This window comes from Sapajus apella, unplaced genomic scaffold (assembly GCF_009761245.1).
Source record: "Sapajus apella isolate SASKATOON/1434 unplaced genomic scaffold, GSC_monkey_1.0 scaffold62, whole genome shotgun sequence".
Classification (NCBI taxonomy): domain Eukaryota; kingdom Metazoa; phylum Chordata; class Mammalia; order Primates; family Cebidae; genus Sapajus; species Sapajus apella.
In genome coordinates, this window is record NW_022437002.1 from 12,278,887 (window position 1) to 12,302,146 (window position 23,260).

At 53.9% G+C, this 23,260-nt stretch overlaps 1 protein-coding gene across 2 annotated transcripts; it reads right to left on the reverse strand.

Annotated features, from left to right (window-relative positions):
* Nucleotides 1-1,805: 1,805 nt before the first annotated feature.
* On the reverse strand, nt 1,806-18,329 carry COL9A2 (collagen type IX alpha 2 chain). 2 transcript variants are annotated; one of them, XM_032247082.1, is made up of 32 exons: nt 18,162-18,329; nt 16,856-16,939; nt 15,639-15,674; nt 15,492-15,554; nt 14,009-14,062; nt 13,853-13,888; nt 13,735-13,758; nt 13,342-13,395; nt 12,942-12,995; nt 12,781-12,828; nt 12,534-12,590; nt 12,397-12,450; nt 12,009-12,062; nt 11,580-11,633; nt 11,427-11,480; nt 11,253-11,306; nt 9,339-9,392; nt 8,889-8,942; nt 8,624-8,677; nt 7,477-7,521; nt 7,048-7,101; nt 6,149-6,202; nt 5,826-5,879; nt 5,672-5,743; nt 5,416-5,451; nt 5,280-5,324; nt 5,159-5,191; nt 4,848-4,994; nt 4,454-4,508; nt 3,927-4,115; nt 3,113-3,190; nt 1,806-2,692 (listed from the first exon to the last, which is right to left on the reverse strand). In XM_032247082.1, exons 1-32 carry the CDS (start codon nt 18,234-18,236, stop codon nt 2,493-2,495), a joined length of 2,079 nt encoding a protein of 692 aa, XP_032102973.1. In that variant the 5' UTR covers nt 18,237-18,329; the 3' UTR covers nt 1,806-2,492. The 2 variants fall into 2 exon arrangements, with proteins under 2 accessions (XP_032102973.1, XP_032102975.1); XM_032247084.1 differs by lacking the exons at nt 16,856-16,939; nt 18,162-18,329 and adding an exon at nt 15,870-16,626.
* Nucleotides 18,330-23,260: the final 4,931 nt, after the last annotated feature.

Genomic DNA, 23,260 nt, shown 5'->3' on the forward strand with positions numbered 1-23,260 from the left:
TTTTTTTTTTTTTAGATGGAGTCTTGCTCTGCTGCCCAGGCTGGAGTACAGTGGTGTGATCTCAGCTCACTGCAATCTCCACTGTCCAGGTTCAAGAGATTCTCCTGCCTCACCCTCCTGAGTAGCTGGGATTACAGGCATGTGCCACCACATCTGGCTAATTTTTGTATTTTTTTCTTTTTTTAAGACTCTTGCTCTGTTGCCCACGCTGGAGTACAGTGACTTGATCTTGGCTCACTGCCATCTCTGCCCCCTAGGTTCAAGTGATTCTCCTGCCTTAGCCTCCTGAGTAACTGGGATTATAGGCATGCACCAGCACACCTGGCTAATTTTTGTATTTTTAGTAGAGATGGGATTTCTCCATGTTGGCCAGGATGACCTCAAGTGATTCTCCCACCTTGTCCTCCCAAAGTGCTGGGATTACAGGTGTGAGCCACTGTGCCAAGCAAATTTGTGTATTTTTAGTAAATACGAGGTTTCTCCATGTTAGCCAGGCTGGGTCTCCAGCTACTGACCTCAAGTGATCTGCCCCACTTCAGCCTCCCAAAATGCTGGGATTACAGGTGTGAGCTGCCCCACCCAGCCATGTTCTTATATACTTTCTGTATCTTTGACTGTTTTGAGTATTCTGCCATCATTAGCAGAAAGCTAATGTACCACTTAAGGGCCTTAAATTCTATTCTAGCCGGGCGCGGTGGCTCAAGCCTGAAATCCCAGCACTTTGGGAGGCCGAGGCGGGTGGATCACGAGGTCAAGAGATCGAGACCATCCTGGTGAACATGGTGAAACCCCGTCTCTACTAAAAATACAAAACATTAACTGGGCATGGTGGCGCGTGCCTGTAATCCCAGCTACTCAGGAAGTTCAGGCAGGAGAATTGCCTGAACCCAGGAGGCGGAGGTTGCGGTGAGCCGAGATTACACCATTGCACTCCAGCCTGGGTAAGGAGTGAAACTCCGTCTCAAAAAAAAAAAAAAAAAAAAAAGTTCTATTCTAAGGGCAAAACAAAATTAGAATTTGTAATCCAAAACTTATATCCAAAAACTTTTAAGACCACAGTGATGTGAGCAAGCAACTTGAAAGTATCTGTGTGTCAGGCTAAGTACAGTTTGGTGGGAAGGCAAATATAATCCATCATGAAATGGGATAGTCCCTTTTAGACAATATGGATAAGGAAACCTTGGGCTCTTCTCTGTTATTCAGGATGGTTTCCAGGGAGGAGGATTTCCTAAACAGTTGACCAGGAACACCTAGGAAAATACCCTGGTGTGTTCTAAAAACCAATGAAGTCAGGACCGCCAATACTCAGGAAGCAGAGAAGCCTTACTCTGCCCTTGGTTGAGTCAGAGCTCCCTTCTCGCTCTCTGGATGATGGTCAATAACAGGTAAAGTATAATTAGGATTATCTAGGGCTCTATAATCCAAGGTTCCACTTACTAGTAAGACTTTGGGTAAGAAACTTGACTGAGACTGTATTTCTCCATCTATCCCCACTCTACGAAGTGCTGCTCTAGGTGCTGGGGAACAGATAGTAAACAAAGGAACAAAAATCCTCCACACACAGTTGTACAACAAAGGCTCAAAAGGGATTTACCCAAAGTTACACAGCAGGTCAGCATTCCTAGCTTCCTCCCACAGATATTCCTCAAAAATGCCATGCCATCCTAATGCTCAGAATTCAGGTGCCCAGAGAAAACGCCCCAACGTGCCCTCCATCTCCAGAGCCTCTATCCTACCTGCCTGGGCAATGGAGGCCCAGCAACAACTGCCCCATCCATAAGACGAGAAGCCCAGCAACTCACACCCTGGTTTGTACCCAACTTGGGAGCTTTTATTTACAGAAAGGCCTGGGTGGACCTGGAGAGAAAGGGACTGGGGAGTTATGGCAGAAAGGGAGGGGAGATGATGTTTAAATACTCAGTTGGGAGGCAGGAAGGAAGTAGTGGGGCTGGCTTAGGGGTAGCCCCCTCAGGGAAGTCACCCAGCAGCAGTCACCTGGTATGTCCAGAGAGTGAGATGGGATGAGGAATTGGCAGGGACCTCAGTCATTAATCCTCGAGCTGAGGGGCGGGACTGTAGCTGGGCAGGGCCCAGGTTCTTACCTGGGATCCCTGGGGGCCCAGGCATCCCAGGGTGCCCACGTCTCACTAACCCAAGGACAAGATAGCCAGTGGAGAATGGTGCAGATTAAACGCTTGTTTTGGTAACAGCCGAATGATGCTCCCAGGAAGGAAAGCTGCCCTATTCCTTCGGAGCTTCCACTCCAGTGACACCACTTGCCCTGTGTGTTGGCCTCACTTTTTCGCTCCATCAGTGTGCTCTCCCTCCCCTTCCCCCATGTCTTAGAATTCCTTTTCCTCAAAACTCCTGGGTCCCAGACAGAAAGTCCTGGGGGAGTTAGTTTCCTGGGTTGGGGATGGGTGCATGTCTTCCCAGAGGGGACCTGGTCCTTCCCCCCAGGATGCCTGCCAGGCTCTGTCTGGGCCTAATGCTCAAGGCCCCTTGATGGATCCGGGCTCTGTAAGGCGGGCAGAGGCATAGGCCGAAGCTCCAAGGCAGGCTGCAGGTTCACAGAAGCCCGGCAGCCCCACGGGGCCTGGCAGGCCAGGTCGACCTGCTTCTCCTGGAGCCCCTGGGGACCCTCGATCGCCATCCTTGCCATTGATGGCCTGACCAGGCCGGCCAGGGAGTCCTGTGAACAGGAGAAAGTCAAGACATTAGGGGCACTTCTTAGCCCCAGAATTCTGAAGGTGGGGAAATTTTTCAAATGGAGAAAATGAGGCCAAAGACACCATCGAAGGGTTTCTGCCCCAGAGGCAGAGATTCTGTGATTGTCCCCTACCCCTAGCTCCCAATCAGTGAGACTTGGGAGCAAACGCCCCTTCCTTCACCTCTGTGAAATGATAGTGCATCCTGGGAAGTCCTGAGAGGCTCAGCTTCCAGAGCTAGAACCACCCAGAGACTCTCAGGTGTTCCAAAGGGCTGCAGAAGCTGGGTATCAAGGTCTGAGCTGGCTGAACGTGAGGCCACCATGGAGGAGACCCTGGTGTCCACGTGTCACTAATTCCCAAACTGAGGAACAGACTGTAGCTGGGCAGGGCCAACAGCTTACCTGGGATCCCTGGGGGCCCAGGCATCCCGGGGTGCCCCCGTCCCACTTCTCCTCGATCACCCTTCTCTCCACGTTTTCCTGTAGACAAAAAAGGGACTATTCATTTTTCAGAACTGGAAAATGCTTTTTCCTCTATTTTTTGCTGTGTTTCACACACAGAAATTATGCCTGCTTTGTGCTAGTTTATAATAGAGGAAAGTTGGAAATGATCATGCAAGGCTTGTTAAATAAAGGAAGGTGCAGACAAAGGATGGAAGATTAGGTAACCAATAAAGTTTATTACAGGAAAGTAAGCATAACAATCTAGCATTCACTGTTTACCAAGCAGTGAACTAAGACGAACTCTATGTAAACTACCTCTAAGGGTAGTCCTCACTGCCACACTGTGAGGTTGGTACTTTCAATGTCCCCATTTTACTGATGATAAACCTAAGGCCCAGGGAAATCAGCAGGAACTTGTCTCAGGGCCACGATGAGAAAGGGGAGTCTGGATTCACACCTGTGTGTGGCTCCAGCCTGCTTGCTTTACTGCTCTGCTGGTCTGCCACCCCCTCTCTATTGACATGGAAAGATGCTTATGGGGTACTACTAAGCACATTCAAAAACAAACCTCAGAAATCCTGAATTAGAAAACTGTACATTCATTTCCATCAATTTGCTACTGGGAAAGAAAGCCCAGGAGTGTCTCCCTGACCATGTGGCTGAGGGGATGGGCAAGGGTCTGTATGTCATCCTGGGAAGGGAATGGGGAAAGGGCTGGCCCAGACAAATCCCCACTGCCTGGCTCCCATGCCCACCGCAGAGCAGTACTCACCCTTGGGCCCCGTGTTGCCAATCTGACCCACGGCTCCCACGATGCCAGGAATGCCCCGAGGGCCAGGGTGCCCATGGGGTCCCTGCTTGCCTGGATACCCAGGGGGCCCCGGAGGTCCTGGGGGGCCCGTCATGCCCACCGCACCCAGGGCTTCCCGCTTGGCACTCACGGCGACCTCTGCCAGTTGCTCTGGAGGGAGGGAGGGAGGGAGGGAGGAAGAGGGAGGTCTGTGAGATGGGTGCCAGCAGTGACACTAGGCGAGGCAGAGCATCCTGATGGGCACTGGCCCCTAGATTTGCAGACAGAAAAGCACCCTGTTTAAGTTCCCCCTTCCTCGGGCTTTGTTTTGTGTAAGTCAAAGGTCCAGAGTGACTTATTCAAGGTCCCAAAGCCCTTCGGAGACTGGGCTGGAAGGAGCCCCCAGGACTCCAGATTCTCAGACAAGTGAACATGTGGAGGCTCCAGGAGGGGGTGAGGTGGGGGCAGTGTCTTCGAATGGACTGTGAGGAGGGGTTGCTGCCCCTCACCTTGCAGCATCTTCAGCGCCACATCCACGATGTGCTGGTCGGTGGCATCCCGGCCCTGAAAGCAGAGGCCTTTCAGGAAGAAGCCCCCAGCTGCAAGGGCCAACCGCTCCTGCTCCCACCTGGTTGAGCGTGAGACCGCCATGGAGGAGACTCCGGTGTCGAGTCATTAATTCCCAGGCTAAGGAACAGACTAACTAGGCAGGGCCAAGGGCTTACCTGGGAAGGTGGGGGGGTAACCCCTCAGCCTGCAGGCACATACTTCCTGTCTGCTCTGAGGCTTGGAATCAGTCTTGGGGAAGTCGGTGGGCCTCTGAGAACCCCCAGCCTTTGGCGGGAAAGCCGCAGCCCCGAACAAATCTACCTGGAAGAATCACCGGCTCCGGGCCCAACTCACCGCCACGCCCTGTCTCCCGGGCTGTCCTGGCACGCCTCGGTTCCCGGCCAGTCCTCGAGGGCCGGGGGGACCGGGGTAGCCCTGAACCCCTGGGGCGCCCGCATCCCCGCTGGGGCCAGGGTAGCCGGGTTCTCCACGGATTCCTTGCTGCGGGAGGGTAGGGTGGGAGCAGAGACAGGTGAGAAGGCTCCCGGAGGGGTGGGCGAGAGTGGGGGGTGGGGTCGATGGAGGGGGAGGGGCTGGGAGAAGGGAGGTCCCAGGGCTGCCCAGGGAAGTCGGGGAACGGGGAACGCAGGGAGGGGAGGACTCACCTGTCCCTTGGGCCCTGGCTGGCCGGACTCGCCCTGCAGGCACACGGAGCCGCGGTCAGAAAGTGGTGGGGACCCTGGGGCCAGCCACTGCTCCCCGCCCTTCCCCAGGCCACGCCCTCACCTTCTCGCCTTTCTCTCCGGGAAGGCCGGCCACCCCCGGGTCACCCTGCAGAGAGAACCACGGGTCAGACGCGCGGTGGCGGCGGGGACGCGGAGCAGGGTTGGGGGTGATTGGGGTCGGGGGCGCTGGGACTCACCACTCCGCCGCGGGGCCCGGTCTTCCCTGGGGAGCCCTGGAGGAAGCGGGGAATGAGGGATTTGGTGAGTTCCCCACTCCGCGGGGTCCCCCACCTAGCTTTCGGCCACCCCTCTCTTTCCAGCTCTGCCTCGCCCACCAGACCAGAAGCCTGCGACCCAAAGGTTTGGAGGTTCTGGAAGGACCCGAGTCCTGCCGACTCCACTCCCCTTGTCTTAGGGCCCCTTTCCCAGGTGTTTCCCAACCCCATCTGGCACCTTGTCTCCTTTGATGCCCGGCAAGCCTTGGGGCCCTGGAATTCCAGGGGGGCCCTGCTCCCCCTTAGGGCCCTGAGGAGAAAAGAAACCAAAGGAATAAGTGTAGTGAGGGGCTTGGATGACGCCCTGCCCACATCAGCTGGCCTGCACTCACCTGCCGTCCCTGAGGGCCTGGCTGTCCCACTGGACCCCTCTCACCCTGGTCACCCTGAAATGGAAAGAGAAGTTCTCACCCTCAGCAGCCCTCAGCAGATATAGCCTCCCGCAGCCGGGCCTGACACCGCATGGTCAGGGTGCCCTCCGTTCTGCGGTCACTGGCAGCGGGTCCTTTGCTCCACTTGTCAGACCAGCAAAGCAAACCCAGGCCCGACCTGGGGAGGCCTCTCACAGGCTGGACAGCGCAAAGCAGGTCCTGCATCCAGCAGTTCCATCTGCTGCAGAGGCCCCCAGGGAGGGGCCCCTGTGCCAGACACTTACCTTCTGTCCCATGATGCCCTGGGGACCAATTTCTCCTCGAGGCCCTGGCTCTCCCTGGAGGAAGGAGAAACTGGGGCTAAGCTTTGACCTGGTGGAACCGTCCCTTCCACACCTGGTCAGCCCCTCCCTACCCTTGGGTCTCAGCTAATTTGCTTCATCAGGGAAGGCTTCCCAGACCTCCTGTTCCATGCTTTTGGGTCCCTGTACTTTTTTTTGAGATGGAGTATGCTCTTATTGCCCAGGCTGGAGTGCAATGGCTCAATCTCGGCTCATTGCAACCTCTGCCTCCCGGGTTCAAGTGATTCTCCTGCCTCAGTCTCCCAAGTAGCTGGGATTACAGGCACCTGCTACCACCCCCGGCTAATTTTTTGTATTTTTAGTAGAGACGGGGTTTCACTATATTGGTCAGGCTAGACCCCAGGTGATCCACCCGCCACTGCCTCCCAAAGTGCTGGGATTACAGGCGTGAGCCACCGCACCTGGCCAGGTCCCTGTACTTTTCCTTCAAAGGACGCAACACAGTTTGAATTACTTATCATGTGATCATTTATTTCATATCTATTTCTTTCACTAAACTATACCCTCCATGTGAGGAGAAGACTCATAGTTACAGGTATTTAATGAATGTTTATGCAATGAATAAATGAATGAATGACTCTGCCTGCTGGATTCCCAGTCTATCAGTTTGGCCATCTGGGAAAGTCACACTCCAGAACAGAGCCAGTCCCCACCCTCCCTGCAATGTACATAGGGAAACAGTCCCAGAAAGGAGAAAGAGCTTCCCTGGGTCAGTGGTCAGGGCAGAACCGGACTAACTCGGAGCTCTCCCTAGGTCAGGCCTCCACCCCACGGCCTCACCCTAAAGCAAGAACGCTTGTGTCAGTGGAGGGAGCACTTACCTCTTTCCCAGGGGGACCAGAGAATCCAGGAAGGCCCTGTGGGCCCGGCTCACCCTGCAGGGAAACACAGTTCTCAGGTCACTCTGGGTAGCCCAGTCAGGCCCTTGGCTTCAGGGAAACCCAACCAAGCCTAAACAGAGCCTGGAACTAAATGAATTGGGGAGGGAGAGAAGGTGTTCTTGGTTCAGTCCTCTTGGCTCCTGATTTTCCTGTGTTTGTTTCTCCTCTGGATTGAAAGCCATGCCATCCTATCTGCACTGAGGCAGGCTGAGGGGTGCATGGAGGGGGGAGGTGGCAGGAGGGAAGTGGTTAGGCCCCAGGGGCTTATGTACGGGCTGAGCCTCTGAGACTTGGTAAGGCCTGGGCCTTGCTGTCTTCCTGGCCCCAGACTTCTTGCTCAATTCTGTCCCCGGCTTGGGATCACCTCACCTGATCTCCAGGGCTTCCTTTTGTCCCAGGCTGGCCTGGCACACCCTGCAAAAGGAAGCTGAAGTCAGTTTCTGCCCTGCTGCTTTACCTCCCATTCCCAGTCCAGATTCCCCCACCTGTGGGAGCTGAACAACAGAAGGCCCAGCCGTGGCATCATGAGCTTAACTGTACTTTCCCACCGTGGTGGGAGAGGAGTGGGGCATAGAGAATGCCTGTCTCCTAGGACCTGGTGTCTATGGGGAAGAGACAAGTACATTATGTGCTCTCAGATGCCTGGGCCCATGTGAATCCACGCAGGAACACAGTCTGCATGTGTGCACAGAAACAGGCTTGGCCACTCAGTCCTCCCACAGGGAGGGAGGGCAGGCTCCTATGGACTGGACTCCGGAAGGTACGGAATGGAGATAGCCCTGAATGATGAGAAGGCACAAAAAGACCAGAAAGGGCATTTCAAGCCGAGGGACCAGCAAAGGTCTAAAGTGTGGAGCCGAAAAGCCTAGGCCTATTGAGAAGGGGAAGGACAGAGAGGGGCCATGGCTGGTAAGACAGGAGGGGAAGGTTGGGGTCAGATTACAGTGGTCATTGAATGCTAAGATGAGCCACGAGGACAAAGATTGCCTCTGTCCTGTTTGTAACTGTTCCTGCCACTTAGTATACCTCAGATATTCAATAACTATTTTGCTTTTTTTCTTTTTTGAGACAGAGTCTAGCTCTGTTCCCAGGCTGGCGTGCAATGGTGCAATCTTGGCTGAGTGCAACCTCCGCCTCCTGGGTTCAAGTGATTCTCCTGCCTCAGCCTCCTGAAGTGCTGGGATTACAGGCATGAGCCACTGCACCTGACCTCAATAACTACTTATTGAAGGACTGGACTGAATGACTTTTTCCTGGAGGCCAGTGTAAGGGAGCCATGGAAGGTGCTATAGCAGGGAAATGGTCAGATTCCATTTAGCCAACACGGAGGACTGGAATGGCCAAAAAGAAGGCTAGAGCAGTTGTCCAAGTGATGAGGTCTTTGCCAGGCCAGGGGCCACAGAGTTGGTAATGAAGCAAGAGGTAGTGACTGAGCAAAAGCCCCAGGTGTGTGTGGATTCTAATCTCATCAGCCACTTGCCCCTGGCCAGCCCCTGCGGCTCCACCTGATACTTACCGCTAGACCCTGGTGGCCTGGGCTTCCTGGCCGCCCCGCCTGTCCTGCACTGCCCTGGGATAGACAGAGAACCAGAGGCACAAATTAGAGCTCCAGCCAGAGGCCATGGCTTCTACCCAGGTGCAGGTAGGGAAACAGATCCAGAGGCAAGAAAGGGCGTGTCCGTGACACACCTGAGGACCCCAGACTCCAGGTGTTTAGAATCCTGGTGGTCAGACTCAAGGCCCTGCCCCTGCCCCAGGCCCACCAGCAGCCCTGCTCCTACCTTCATGCCAGCCGTGCCTGGGGTCCCGTCCTTGCCGTTGATGCCTGGGCGGCCCTACTCAGGAGGAAAGTTCAAGGGAGAGTGACAATGTGGAGATGTCTGGGGTCAGGCCACCCACCCCTGTTCCTCTGCGAAAGCTGCAATGTGCAGGGATGGAGTGGCTCTGGTCATCCCAGGAAGCCCCACCAGCCAACTGGGGGAGCTGAAGTGGGAAGGGGATGAGGGTCACAGAACACACTCCTTCCCTAGTGTCGATGGGGGTGTCCCCGACTGCTACAAGCTCCCCATAACCTCCCCCATGTTTACAGGTGAGGAAACAGAGGCACAGAAAGGGAGGCATTTCCTGAGGTGACAGAACCAGCCCACCGGCTGCAGAGTTCAGTCTAGCATCCCAGGCCTCTCTTCTGGGGGTTGGGACAAAGCAACTGGGTCCCGGCCCCTGGCACCTACCGTGGCTCCCTTCGGGCCTGTGATCCCCTGGGGTCCACGAACACCTGGGCTGCCCTGCAAAGTGGGGAGAGATCAGGTCACCTTCAGCATGTTGGGTCCCAGTCTGGCTGTGCAGAGAGGGGAACAAGTGAGAACAGTGGCCTCTGGGTCCCAGAGTTCCTCTGGCATAGGCCACACTGTACAGGGGCTGGAGGAGAGGGCCTTGGGAGTACCCTTCCTGCCCTGGCACCAGCAGGAGAGAGGAGAAGTCAGTGCCAGGAGCCAGGCTGGGCTGAGCAGGAGCAGGGGTGGGAGCCAGCATCCACTGAGACCTGGCCAAGGCCCCACACTCCACTTAGCCAAAGCTGAAGTCAGTTTCTGCCCTGCTGCTTTGCCTCCCAACCCCAGTCCAGATTTCCCCCACCTGTGGGAGCTGAACAACAGAAGGCCCAGCCGTGGCATCATGAGCTTAACTGTACTTTCCCACCGTGGTGGGAGAGGAGTGGGGCCTGTCTCCTAGGACCTGGGGTCTATGGGGAAGAGACGAGTACTTTATGCGCTCTCAGATGCCTGGGCCCATGTGAATGAATGTGTGGCCATGAGCGAGCATACCAACTGAATGCAATGTGTGGCTGCTGTTTGAGTCTTGATTTGAACAAGAACCGTGAAAAGACATTTTCGAGATAATTGGAAAAAATTGAACAGAGACTGGCCATTGGATGTTAAGGAGCACGTATTTGTCAGTTGTGATAATAAGTTCTTATTGTTTAAGGATATACACAGAAGTATCCAGGGCTGAGATGATAGGATGTTAAGGATTTACTTGAAAACATCAGAGCAAAATAATAACAAAGTAAAGGAAGGAGGGGCCTGGGGAATAGAGGAAGAAAGAATGGCAAAATGTTAATAACTGAATTGGAACCTGTGATAGGTACTTGGGGATTCATTATAACACTCTCACTGCTTTTCTGTATAGTTAAAAAATTGCATTCAAAGACTAGATATAGCTGGGCACGTTGGCTCATGCCTGTAATCCCAACACTTTGGGATGGTGAGGCCAGTGGATCACCAGAGGTCAGGAGTTCCAGACCAGCCTGACCAACATGGTGAAATCCAGTTTCTACTAAAAATACAAAATAAGCTGGGTATGATGGCGTATGCCTATAATCCCGGCCACTTGGGAGGCTGAGGCAGGAGAATCTCTTGAACCTGGGAGGCGGAGGTTGCAGTGAGCCGAGATGGCACCATTGCACTCCGGCCTGGGCAGCAAGAGCAAAACTCCGTCTCAAAAACAAAACAAACAAAAAAACAGCTAGATGATCTCTGCTGTCTAATGGAAAAAGAAAAATATAAGAATTTTTAAAATTTTAAAGATACAATAATAATTTATAAAACTAAATAAATAACAGTTAACTGTGTTTTCTGCTCAATTTTTTTCTGTAAACTTAAAACTGCTTTCTCCCACAGGTCTATTAATTAGAAAAAAAAAAAAGAGTTAAGAGAACTGGGATCCAGACCAAATCCCATTAGCCCCATGGCTGATTTGCTGGAATCTCATTGTCTGGCCCCAGTGACCATGGGACTGGATCCCAGGGCTTCTCCTAAAGTCTGAATTTGGGCTGACTGGGCTGTTGGCACAGATGGTCCTCCCCGGCAGGTCACTCACTTACACAGACACACACACAGTCACACTCACACACACAGTCACACACACACACACACACAGACATCCTCTCACACACTCACATACACACTACACACAGCCGCACACACACACTACACACACTCATATACACACACACTACACTCACATATATACATACTGCACACTCACACACACATTCACACTTACACTCTCACACACACACACAGCCTTAGATGGAGCCCAGTACTCCCCAGGGGCCCTGACTGAGCAATGGATGTCTGAGGACTCACCACATCACCCTTCTCTCCAGCTCGGCCTGGTGGTCCCCTGGGACCTTCCTCACCCTGGCAAGAAAGACAAGCAGGAATTCAGGTCACACAGGCTCAGGGGGAGCCATGCCCACTCTGTGGCTGTAGCTGTAGGAGCTCCAGCCTAGGGGGTTGGGGGAGCAAACGCAGGCCTACCGGTGGCCCAGTGGCACCGATGGTGCCCACCATGCCTTTATATCCACGAGGGCCCTGGGGAGAGATAAGGGTTGCAGGTCAGTCCTGGCTGAACCCCAAGGGCCAGAAGGCAGCTCCTGGAAGCTCTTGCAGGACACCCCTAGATTCACTTACCGTCTCTCCCTTCGGCCCTGCCATGCCTGGGTAGCCCCTGATGCCCTGGGGACCCTGTTGAGACAGAAAAGTGACAGCAATGGCAATTGCAGGGCCCACTTCATGATACCATGATGCCCACCTCCAATCTTACAGTGCCCTTTTGAGGTAGGCAGCAAGTCTCTGTCTCATGGGTGGGACGTTGAGGTTCAGAGATGAGGTTACTCAAAGGGACAGTGGCACACCTGGACCTCAGCCTGGCCTTCTTGCTGACAGCTTTGGTTCCTGTCCCTAATTCATGAGAGTTTCAGCCTCCTTCTCCCCACCCAGAGATGCTCCCAGCTAGACACAGGTGTCTCTGTTACAAGCTAGAGGACTGAGCAGGGAAATGACTCCATTAAGGGCTCCTGGGGTGAGTGAGAGGAGGGCCACCAAGGCAATGTTCCTTACCGGTGGCCCAGGGATGCCTTGCTCTCCAGAGGCACCCACATCTCCTTTGGGACCCTAAAGGGCAGGGATGAGCTGTCAGAGAGGCGGGCAGATGGAAAAACACATATACAGACAAGCAAGGAAACCACCCCCTTTCCCCAACATGAGCAGACAGGAAGGACTCCTACAAACTATACAGTCCCACGTTACAGACAGAGAAATTGAGGCCAAGCAAAGAGACATGCCCAGAGACATGCCGACACAGAGCACAGGCCTCCAGCCCCTGGCTCAAGGCCTTGTCCCCAGAACCACAGGGGAAGGGGAAGGGAAAGGGATGACAAAAGGGGACAGAGCCCTGTAGGACATCTCCACTTATCCCCGACCCACAGCCCTCAGCCCTGGCACTCACCGGCTTCCCCTGGCGGCCAGGATCACCCAGAACCCCGCGTTTGCCCGCATGCCCCTGAAGAGAAGGAGAGAGCTCTGTACGAGGTCCCCTCCTGTCACCTGCTCCACCCTCCCAAGACTCAGGCCAGGAGCCCTCACCTTCACTCCCTGCAGCCCTGGGGGACCTTTCATCCCAGCTGGACAGTTAGTTGGACACTGGAAAAAGAAAATCCCACAGGGCCCTGTGATCAGCTGGGCAGTGCGCCCCATCTCGCCGACTCCCGAGCTCTTCTCCACCTCCCCCGGTGGAACCTTGCACTGCAGCCCCTCCCCATGTCTCCCAACGCCCCCATCTCCGTGGCCCCGCCTGCCTGCATTAGCCCCCACCCCAGACCTCGCCTCTCACCAGGAAATCTGCACTGCCTTCCAGACCCTGGATGGTTCCTGGGCGACCCTGAGAGGAGACATGAAGATGGAGCCTGGCCTGACACTTCCCCGCAGTGGGCTTCCTCACGACCCTTCTCCTCCCCTTGCACTTTGCCACGTGGGGAATTTGGGGACACTTACAGGTTTCCCAGGGGGTCCTGGGGGCCCCAATGGTCCATCTGGTCCAGGGTCCCCCTGGAAGCAAGAGGAGCCAAAATCATACCCCTGACCAGCCCTTTCCAGTTTATCCGAGTGCCCTTCTCCAGGTCCTGCTGCTGCCCTGTCCGCCCTGTCTTCCTGGTCACCTTCTGAGATCCACCATCTTGGGAGATCAAGGCCTGATTGACCGGGGATGGGACCAGCCTTGGCATCCCTAAAAGACCTACCTTTAGGTGGGCTCATAAGAGGGGCTTCTGCTCCAGACCTGGAGGAGTGTCCCAGTGGCCAGAAGGCAGCCCAGGAACTCCCAGAAAGACCACTGAACTTGCTAACTTGGAAACAGAGGGTGGGAGGCAGTGAGTAGAGGGTGGCTGGGGCTCACCTTGGGGCCTGGGATTCCAATCTCACCAGGGAGGCCAACAGGTCCAGGTGGTCCCTGGGGAGCAGAGAGTGGATGGTCAGGATGCCTCAGAGGGTCAGATACTCTGGGCATGAAGGTAGAGACAGGCACCCAAAGCCCATTTCTCCAATTTTACTTTATTTTTTTGCCAACCCCAGAGAGACTGACAGACTGAAACTTTAAGGACCAGAGAATTCCAGAGCCAGTGGACAGGCCCAGAGTGGGCTGGTCCTGGGTCTCTGGCAGGTCCACCTATTCCTGACACTGTCACAGCACACCAGCCCCTCCCCATGGTGGCTATTCCGTGGAACCCCCTCTGGTGTCTCCTCCTTCCCTGGGAGTTCCAGGGACCCTGCCTCATCCCTGAGGACTTACAGGAGGTCCAGCAAAACCAGGGCCCTGGAACAGAAGGAAAGAAAATTGGTTTCATGGCTCCCTCTGCAGGTCCCCCCTACCCCCAGAGTCCCTCCAAGCCCATGCAGGTTGTACTCACTGGAAGGCCGGGAGGACCAGGAAGCCCAGGCTGGCCCTGCAAGAGCAATGAGAAAGGCTCAGAAACGGGGTTTCCTGGGCCCCTACTTCCTCTCTACAGCCACGCCCAAACGCTGGCCCTAGACTGCCCCTGCTGGGTCCCCAGCAGGCCACTTACCTTGACTCCAGGGGTCCCCATGGGGCCAGGCTCCCCCTTGGCTCCAGTTAAACCCTGAGGAAGAATGAAAATGTAGGATCAGTGAAGGGCAACCTGCTCCCTGACCCACAGAGCAGGGCAGGTTCAAGAGTCCCTCCTGGGTGGGCCGCGGCTCCCTTTCACCAGGCCTCATGAAGGCCTAGGAACCTCGACACCTTTCTTTCCCTTTCCTCACTTCCCACAATAACCCTAGGAGGCAGGTAGAACAATTCCCTTCTTTTGAAAGATGAGAAACCAAAGCCCAAAGATGTGGCTTCATTCCAGGCCCAGGCTTCCTGCCTCTGGGGTCAGGAGTTTAGCAGACCAAGACATGGGTCAGACTCGTCATTTGCTTGATGTCCTGCCTTGGCAACTTTTTCTCTTTTTCTTTTTTTTTTTCCCCTTCTCTTCCCTTCTTTTCTCCTTTTTTTTTTTTTTTTTTTTTTTTCAAGACAGGGTCTCGCTCTGTTGCCCAGGCTGGAGTGCAGTGGCGCAATCTCAGCTCACTGCAACCCCCACCTCCTGAGTTCAAGCGATTCTTGTGCCTCAGCCTTCCAAGTAGCTGGGACTACAGGCATGCACCACCGTGCTAGGCAAAGTTTTCCATTTTTAGTAGAGACGCGGTTTCACCGTGTTGGCCATGCTGGTCTCGAACTCTTGACCTCAAGTGATCTGCCCACCTCAGCCTCCCAAAGTGCTGAGATTACAGGCTTGAGTCACCATGCCTGGCCATTGGCAACTTTTTCGGAGCCTTAGTTTCTCATCTGGGTACCTGTCTGGGTGGCTATGAGAACCGATGCACTAGTAGAAGGCAATGTGCCTCGTAATCGTTTGGATGTGGTTGAGTTTGAAGGGGCTCTGGTGATTGTCCCAGCCCATCACACCTCTTGAGCCAGCAGGGCAGAAGCAAGTCATAGGGGGAGGTTTTCCTTTCTCCCATCTTTCAGTGACTGACCCAGTGTAACCCCCACCAGATGACTGTCCTCATGCCCCTGGGGCTGGCTGTGTTCAGGAGCCTGTGACTTTGGGGGTCCTGGGAGCTCTGTAGTATCAGCTAAGTGATGTTTCTCTCCTGAGTGGTACCTGCGGCTGTTGGCAAGGGTTGGGGGAAGGTCAGAGGAAAGGACAGGGCACACAAGGACAGCCCTACCCAATATATTCAGCCTGATCCTTGGAGGCCAGACATGTGACACTAAGTCCTGACTGCTGCAGGGGAGCAGGAGGAGCCTGCACCTCCCAGAAAGTAGAGCCTCTTTCTGGACCCCGGTTGCCTGCAAGTCAATGCCCCTGGGTGGGTGTGAGGTTCCAGGGAGGTCATACGTCACATCAAGGTGAGGGGGGCTCCCAGCTGGAGATTCTCCATCCTGTTGCCCATCTCTGAACAGATCAGCGAAAATGCTGGAGCCAGGCCCTGGAGGTCAATTGGCAGAGCTGAACCCTACCCCACCCGACACTCCATACTCACATCAATCCCAGGCTTCCCGTCTGGCCCATCTGGCCCAGCTTTGCCAGGCTCGCCCTTGGGTCCCTTGAAAACAGAGGTGGAGCAAACATGAGCCAGAGGAGGTAAAGAGCAGGAAGGGTCAAAGGCCAAAGAGGATAAAGCACTCACCGGAGGACCAGCTTTTCCTGGGGGCCCCTTGTCACCCTGCAAGATACAAGTTGGTGAGACAGCACACTGTGGCTCACGTTACACACAGACCCTGGCAGGCCGCTCGTGTGGGCTCTCCTCCTCCTCTCCTCTCTTCTGTCCAGGTCCCCTAAGCCTTGCAATCTTTGGGAAAAGAGCCCCCTTTTCCTCAAAAATAAAGGTCAAAAACAAATCATATGTGCACAAGAACACCCTGGCCGGGCTGGAGAGGGTGACAGCAACATGCTAGAAGGTACAGACATGCTGATGTCATGAGGTTCCAGCTGTGAGACCCACTACCGGAGCTGGGGGCTCCAAGCTGATGCCTCGTGGTTTTGGGCATGTGTGGGAGGAAGGTTGGGGCTTTGTGAAGGGGGATGAGCGAGTTGGGCAGCAGCTCTATTCCAGATTGTAGGACAGGAAAACGGGAAGCTGAGCCAGTGGTGAGGACCAAGGGGGACTGTGAGGGAGAAATTCAGTGTTCCCAAGGAGGGAACGATCTCCTTCCCCAGTGACAAAGGATCCTTGGTGGTGGGCAGGCAGGACCGGTGGAGCCCCATTCAGCCCCAGAGAGGCCTCCAGGCATTTCAGAGCCCGCAGCAGCCAGGGCCTGGCCGAGGGCCCAGCATCCTGTGTTTGGGGGGGTGGGGACACCAGGTTGAATAGAGGTCTGTCCAGACTGCTAAACATCAAGCTGCCCGCCTTGGAGAACCTTCAGAATGAGGTATTTAACCCTCGCCCTGCAGGGAACAAGCCCAGCTGATTCTAAATTGGGGAGAAAAAAACAAGGGAAGAGACAGGAGTCTGGCCCAAGCTGGTCGGCGGTCTGGCCAAGGCGCGCAAGCGGCCCTGAAGAAGCGTCCAGATGTGCCAGAGGCAGGGTGAGAACTCCAGGCGCCTCTTACCCCACAAAGAGGGGAAGGGAGGGGAGGGGGATAAGGCCTCGCTGTGAACTGCGGCCGGCGGACTGAACAGCAGCTCCTTGTCCGCCGGCGGCTATAACGGGCTCTGCAAGTCAGAGCTGGGCTGAGGTTTTTGCAGAACAAACGGGGTCCTTGTGGTGCGGGCCGGCGCCGCCTACGGACGACGGAGGGCACTACATCTCCGGGCACCCCAGTCCCCACCCCCACCACAGCGCTCACAAAGTTCGCCTTTGTCCGCCGCCTCCCTCCCGCCGCGGTCCCAGGTTAGAGACTCACGTCGATGCCGTCGGATCCAGGCACTCCAGGCACTCCCGGCGGTCCCGGGGGGCCTGGGGGGCCCCTCTCTCCCGGCGGACCTCTCTGAAAACACACACGGGGTGCAGCCCTCAGACGGTGCAGGCCCCTGGGGTCCCCGGGGCTGCAAGCGACCCAGGGAGCGGGGTCCTAGGGGCACACCTCTTCCGCGAACTCCCACGTGTTGAGAACCTTCTGCGTAGCAGGCACTGTGTGCCATTACATGCATTATCTTATAGAATACTCAGAACCGGGAGGCGGGCGCTATGACGGGCCCCAGTCTGCAGTCGTAGAAACAGGCTCAGAACCACGAAGGACCATGGTCAATGCGAGTGGGCAGTGGCGCCAGGACTCCGCCCTGGGTCAGCCCGACTCCTTTCACTGTGCCAGGCTGCCCTTGCGCGGTCGCGGTGGGGAATAGATAGGGACGTGGACAGCTCAAATAAATCGCAGATGGAATGCAAGGTGGTGCCTAGCAGGCGATCGGCCCTCAGTGAGCCTGGGTTATCGTTCTTACGTGAACGACAGGTAGAGACAGCGCCTCCTCCTCTCCCCCTGGTGCGGGATAACCCGACGGGAAAGTTGGGGAGGCGCAGAGAAAGGGGGAGTAGGGAGGTGAGGTGGGTACTCTTCCCACTCGGAGCGCCCCTCCCGCAGCACAGCGGACTTGTCTTCCCAGGGGTGCCCCTTTTAAGAGGCCAGCTCGGACCCAGGCAGGGGTCTCAGTGCCCACGACCTCCCCAGGCCGCAAAGTGCCAGGCTTGTCCCCGCAGACAAGCTCGGAACAGCATCCAGCACCGGACCCGGCCCGGGCCCTGCCCCACCCGGGCTCCTGCAGCCCCCGGCGGCTGGCTCTCGGAAGGGAGACGTGGGCTGGCGGGCCGGGCCGAGAGGCCGCCGCGGGGCGACAGCGGCGTCTGGTTGGAGCCGGCGCCCCCTGGGAGGCGGCGGGGGCGGAGGCTGCGCTGCCGGTGAATGGGCACCATTGTGCGCCCAGCCACCTGGGCTCCCGGGCTGCCAGGACCGGGCGCCAACTCCTGCCCCATGCTGCCTGTCCCGGGCAGGGCCGCGCGTCTCGGGACGGGTCCCCTCTGGCTCTCCGGCTCAGCCACCTCCATTCACCGTCCCGAGATGGGCACCCACAGAGGGTACCTGCCCGCAGCGCTCTCCTTAGGGGGGCCCTAGGTCTAGGGGTGTCAGTAGGCGCGGGACACAGGCAGAGCTCCTCCAACCTGAGCCCCACACCCCGCACCCTGGACCCTGGCAGCGGAGGGGCTGCGGGACTTACGATCTGGGCCAGAGCGAGCACTAGCACCTGGAGGAGTACAAGAAGGCTGCAGGGGGCGGCCCCAGCAGCGGCCATGGCGGGCGGTGGGGTCGAGGGGGACGGGTGCGGGTCCGCTCACGCACCGACGGCTGAGGCTCCCGGCGCTCCGGCGCTGGCTGCTCCCGGTAGGGGAGGGCCGGGGATCCTGAATATGCGGGGGGCGGGGCGGGGGCCGGCGGGGCTGTCACCTGAGAGGACCAGACGGGTTGCGGGGAGGGAGGCCGGCGCCCGACATCCAGCTCCGCCCCGCTCGGTCCAGCCTCCCGCGCCCACCCTCTGTCCTCTGCCCGGGCTTCCCGGGGGCCTCAGCCAGGTAATACGGGGGGAGACCGGGATGCGGGACGGATATAATGGTCCCGTTTCTTTGTGAGGAGCCAGAAGGCCGTCTGAGGTCCCCCTCAGGACCTTCAGGGCCCAGCACCTTCCCCCTGACGCTCAGCCTGCGCCCCATCACTTACCCCACGTCCCCTTCAGGGCCCAGGCTGAGTGCGCCTCGGGCTCTGCAGACCTTGCTGCAGACTTTCCCCAGGTCCTGCCCACCTTTCTCCCCTCTCCACTGGCTCCTTCCTCTCCAAGCACAAACAAACAGGCCTTTTCCATATTAATATGCCAGAGTCCTTCCTGGATCAGCGGTCTCATGAATACTCCACCCGCCTCTTCCCTCTTGCTTCACTGCCAGCTCTTTAGTGGAATTGTGTGCACCTCCCCCACCAACTTCCTCACCTCGCTCTCACCTCCCTACCTCTGTCCCAACAAGCAGATCCTTCTCCTGGAGGTCTCCAGTGAAACCCAACCCTTCTTCAGTCCTCCAGGCAGGAGGCTGTTGGTATCTGCACCTGCCCTTGAAGGGTGGGTGAAGCTTCTGCCATCCAAGTTCCTGCCATCCAGCTCCCCCTTTTCCTATTGCCTTTTGTTCTCTGCAGCTGCCTTAAGCACTGGTGTGTTTAAGATTGGGCCTTCTCACTCCATGTTCATAGAAACAACTACCACTTTATTCACTAGAGTTTCCAAAAGCCACTGTCCAGAATAGCCTGGCTCCAGAGAGCCTTCCCTTTCCTCCCACTCACTTAAGCAATATTGGTAAAGTGATTTGGAATCTGACTCTGTCACAATTATGGATATGACCACAGGCACCTAAAACACTATGAAGTCTCAGTTTCCTCATCTGTAAAATGGGGATAATAATAGTCCTTATTTTATTTATTTATTTATTTTTTGAGACAGAGTTTCACTCTGTTGCCCAGGCTGGAGTGCAGTGGCATGATCTTAGCTCACTGCAACCTTCCCCTCCCAGGTACAAGCATTTCTCCTGCCTCGGCCTCCTGAGTAGCTGGGACTACAGGCGTGCACCACATTGCCTGGCTAATTTTTGTATTTTTAGTAGAGATGGAGTTTTGCCATGTTGGCCAGGCTGGTCTTGAACTCCTGACCTCAGGTGATCCGCCTGCCTCAGCCTCCCAAAGTGCTGGGATTACAGACATGAGCCACCCTGCCTGGCAAATGGTACTTATCTTAAAGGGTATTTGTGATGGTTGAATGAAGTGGCTCATGTGAGGCGCTTAACCTGCACCAGCACATAGTAGGTCCTTGAAACATTTTAGCTTTCACTGTGATTTATGAATTGTTGTTTTACCAGGTTGGCATCCAATGTAGGGAAGCTGGCCACAGGCAGATCAGCTAAAATGATGAACCTAGATTGAGTTCATCATTGGAGCTAGAAAATCATTGAGTTCAATGATTGGAGCTAGAAAAGTCCAATTCCACTGGGCAGGTTAGCAAAGGGCTCTGGACTTTGAAAGGTTGTCCTGGAGCTGAGTTTGGGAGAAAGAGCTGGAAAGAATGTAATTGCTCTGCCTGACAGAGTGAAGAAGAATTTGAAGTTTGTAGGAAGATGAGAGGAGCAGGAGGAGGTAAGATAGGGATGATGAGCATTGCTTAGAGTGGGTGGGGGTATAAAGGATTTTTAGAACTGAGATGTCCAAATTCAATTTTAAGTCGTTGGTTTTATGTCATTTATCTCTTTATCTCTTGCGGGCTAACCACAAAAAGGCCTTGTGTGAGTGTTTTCTTTTTGTGTGTGGAAATTATGGAAAGGAGATGACTTTCACAGTCTCACAGTCTGGACAGCACGCATTGGTGTATTAATTTCCTGTTGCATCATAAAAAAACAGCTTAAAATTCAGCAGCTTAAAATTACAATTTCTTTTCTTTCTTTCTTTCTTTTTTTTTTTTTTTTTTTTGAGATGGAGTCTCACTGTGTCACCCAGGCTGGAGTGCAGTGGCGCTATCTCTGCTCACTGCAACCTCTGCCTGCTGGGTTTGAGCAATTCTCCTGCCTCAGCCTCCCAAGTAGCTGGGACTACAGGCATAAGCCACCATGTCCTGCTAATTTTTTTGTATTTTTAGTAGAGATGGGTTTTCACCATGTTGGTCAGGCTGGTCTTGAACTCCTGACTTTGTGATCCACCCACCTTGGCCTCCCAAAGTGCTGGGATTATAGGCGTGAGCCACCACGTGCAGCCTAAAATGACAATTTCTTTGGATTAGGAATTCAGGAGTGTCTCTGCTGGTTAGTTCTGGCTTGGGGTCTGTTATGAGGGAACAGTCAGATAGTGGCTGGGGCTGTCCCTAGAAGGCTTCTTCACTCACATGTCTGATGTCTGTACTGGGAAGCCTTCAACGGCTGGGGCTGGGACCGTTGGAGTTTCTTGGACGGTTCTCTCCTTGATCCCTTTGAGGGCTTTCCAAGAATTTTTTATGACATGGCAGCTTCAAGTAGCTGAATGTCCTCTGTAGCAGCTCAGAGGGACTAGGAGAGCACCAGACTGAAGAGAACTGCCTCTCAGGACCCGTCCTTGGAAGTCATGCAGTGGCACATTCACCACATTCTTACCGTTGAGGCAATTACAAAGGTCTGCCCAGGATCAAGGGGAGGGAACAGAGACCCCACCTCTGCAAGGATGAGTGTTAATGTTACATTTTAAGAAGAGGATGGGGGATGAAATTTATTTATGTATTTATTTCCTTCTTGTAAGACAGGTCTCCCTCTGTCGCCTAGGCTGAGGTTCAATGGTGCAATCACACTGCTCACTGCAGCCGCAACTTCCTGGGCTCCTGATCCTCCCACTTCAGCCTCCTGAGTAGCTGGGACTACAGGCGTACACACACCACTGCACCCAGCTAATTTTTTATATTTTGTAGGCACAGGGTCTTGCCATGTCTCCCAGATTGTCTTGAACTCCTGGGCTCAGGCAATCCTTCTGCCTTGGACTCCCAAGGTGCTGGGATTACAGGTGTGGGCCACTGTACCCAGCCTGGGGATACAATTTTTATTGGTGCAATCATCTTTGGAAAATACATCCTACCACCCTTGGGGTTATAAACTGAACCAATCCAGTGGTAGCTGAAGCTTAAAACTGGAGCCAGTCAAGAAACATTTTAGGTAAGGCTTTGGACCACAAGAGCTGGACTGGAGGTTCCAGCCAGTTGCATACAGGTGTTTGTTTGTTGGTTTTTGGAGACAGGCTGGAGGGCAGTGGCACCATCTCAGCTCACTGCAGCCTTGACCTCCCAGGCGCAAGCAATCCTCCCACTTCAGCCTCCTCAGTATGCACTTAGTGCATAGGACTCTTAAGGCACAGGGAGACTCTGAATAAGTGGCGAGCCATATATCTACATTTCTGTATAAGAAAACTCCATGTTGGCCAGGTGTGGTGGCTCATACCTGTAATCTCAGTACTATGGAAAGCTGAGGCAGGAGAATCACTTGAGGTTAGGAATTCAAGAACAGCCAAAGCAACAGAGTGAGACCCTTGTCTCTACAAAAAGAAAAAAGATTATCAGGATGCAGTGGTGTCTCCCAGCTACTTGAGAGGCAGAGGTGCAAGGATCACTTGAGCTTGGGAGTTTGAGGCTGCAGTGAGCTAGCTGTGATTGAGCCATAGCATCCTAGCCTGGGTGACAGAAAAAACACAAAAAATAAGGAAAAAAAAAAAAAAAAGAAAAGCACAAACAACCAAAATTCCCTCAATAGAAATTAGGTCATTTGAATAGCTTGGTAAGTATTAAAAAAAAAAAAAAAAAAAGAATAAAAACATGAAAAACAAATGGCCAGGCATGGTGGCTCAAACTTATAATCCCAGCACTTTGGGAGGCTGAGGTGGGAGGTTCCCTTGAGCCCAAGATTTCAAGACTGGGCAACATAGATGTATATATAATATTTTAAATCTATGATGAAAGTATATATATTTAGTTTATGATAAAGGTTAAATTCAAGAGCAGTGACAAAAGGGTAGACTGAATGTTGAGGTAATTGGTCATATATTCAGAAAAAAATTCAAGTCAAATTTCTATATCAACATGCCCAAACTATATTCTTGAACAAATTAATTGAGAGCCTAAATATTAAAATAGTAAATTACAAAAGGCCTAAACGAAATTTTAAAAATAATTTTTTGGCATGAAAAACATTTCTGGGCAGTACACAAAACCTAAAATAGATAAGAAAAAAATGCTTAAAGTTGATTTTGTCACACTTTTAAAATGTTTTTACAATAAAAATTATAGATAAAAGCCGGAAAAGAAATATTCACAATATCCATTACCAGACAAATAATTAATATTGAAAACATACAAAGAGCTCTTACAAATCAATAAGACAAGCTCTATGAAACATTTAAAAGAATATCTAATTAAATATTCTACAAACTTTTGAGAGAATAGAAAAATAAAGAACATTTTCAAACTCATTTATGGGGCTGATATAAACTTGATACCCAAATTAGTGATGAGCAGTAAGAGAAAGGAATATTAAAAGCCAATCTATCTTATGAACATAGATGCAAAAATCCCATATAAAATATTAACAGATTGGGCTGAGTGCAGTGGCTCATGCCTGTGATCCTAGCACTTTGGGAGGCTGAGGCAGGTGGATCACCTGAGGTCAGGAGTTCAAGACCAGCCTGGCCAACATGGTGAAGCCCTGTCTCTTCCAAAAATACAAAAATTATCTTGCATGGTGGCACACACCTGTAGTCCCAGCTACTCAGGAGGCTGAGACA

Bases quoted from the DNA above. Each gene is read 5' to 3' on its own strand.
- COL9A2 (XM_032247082.1), bottom strand. From the start codon at position 18,236: ATGGCCGCTGCTGGGGCCGCCCCCTGCAGCCTTCTTGTACTCCTCCAG. The intron at 5,744-5,825 runs GTGAGTGCAGGC...TTTTCTCCTCAG, and splicing joins CAGGCCCTCAGGGACGGCAG to GGCCCTAAGGGGGAGCAGGG. The intron at 5,192-5,279 runs GTGAGGGCGTGG...GTGTGCCTGCAG, and splicing joins CCGGAGAGAAAGGCGAGAAG to GGCGAGTCCGGCCAGCCAGG.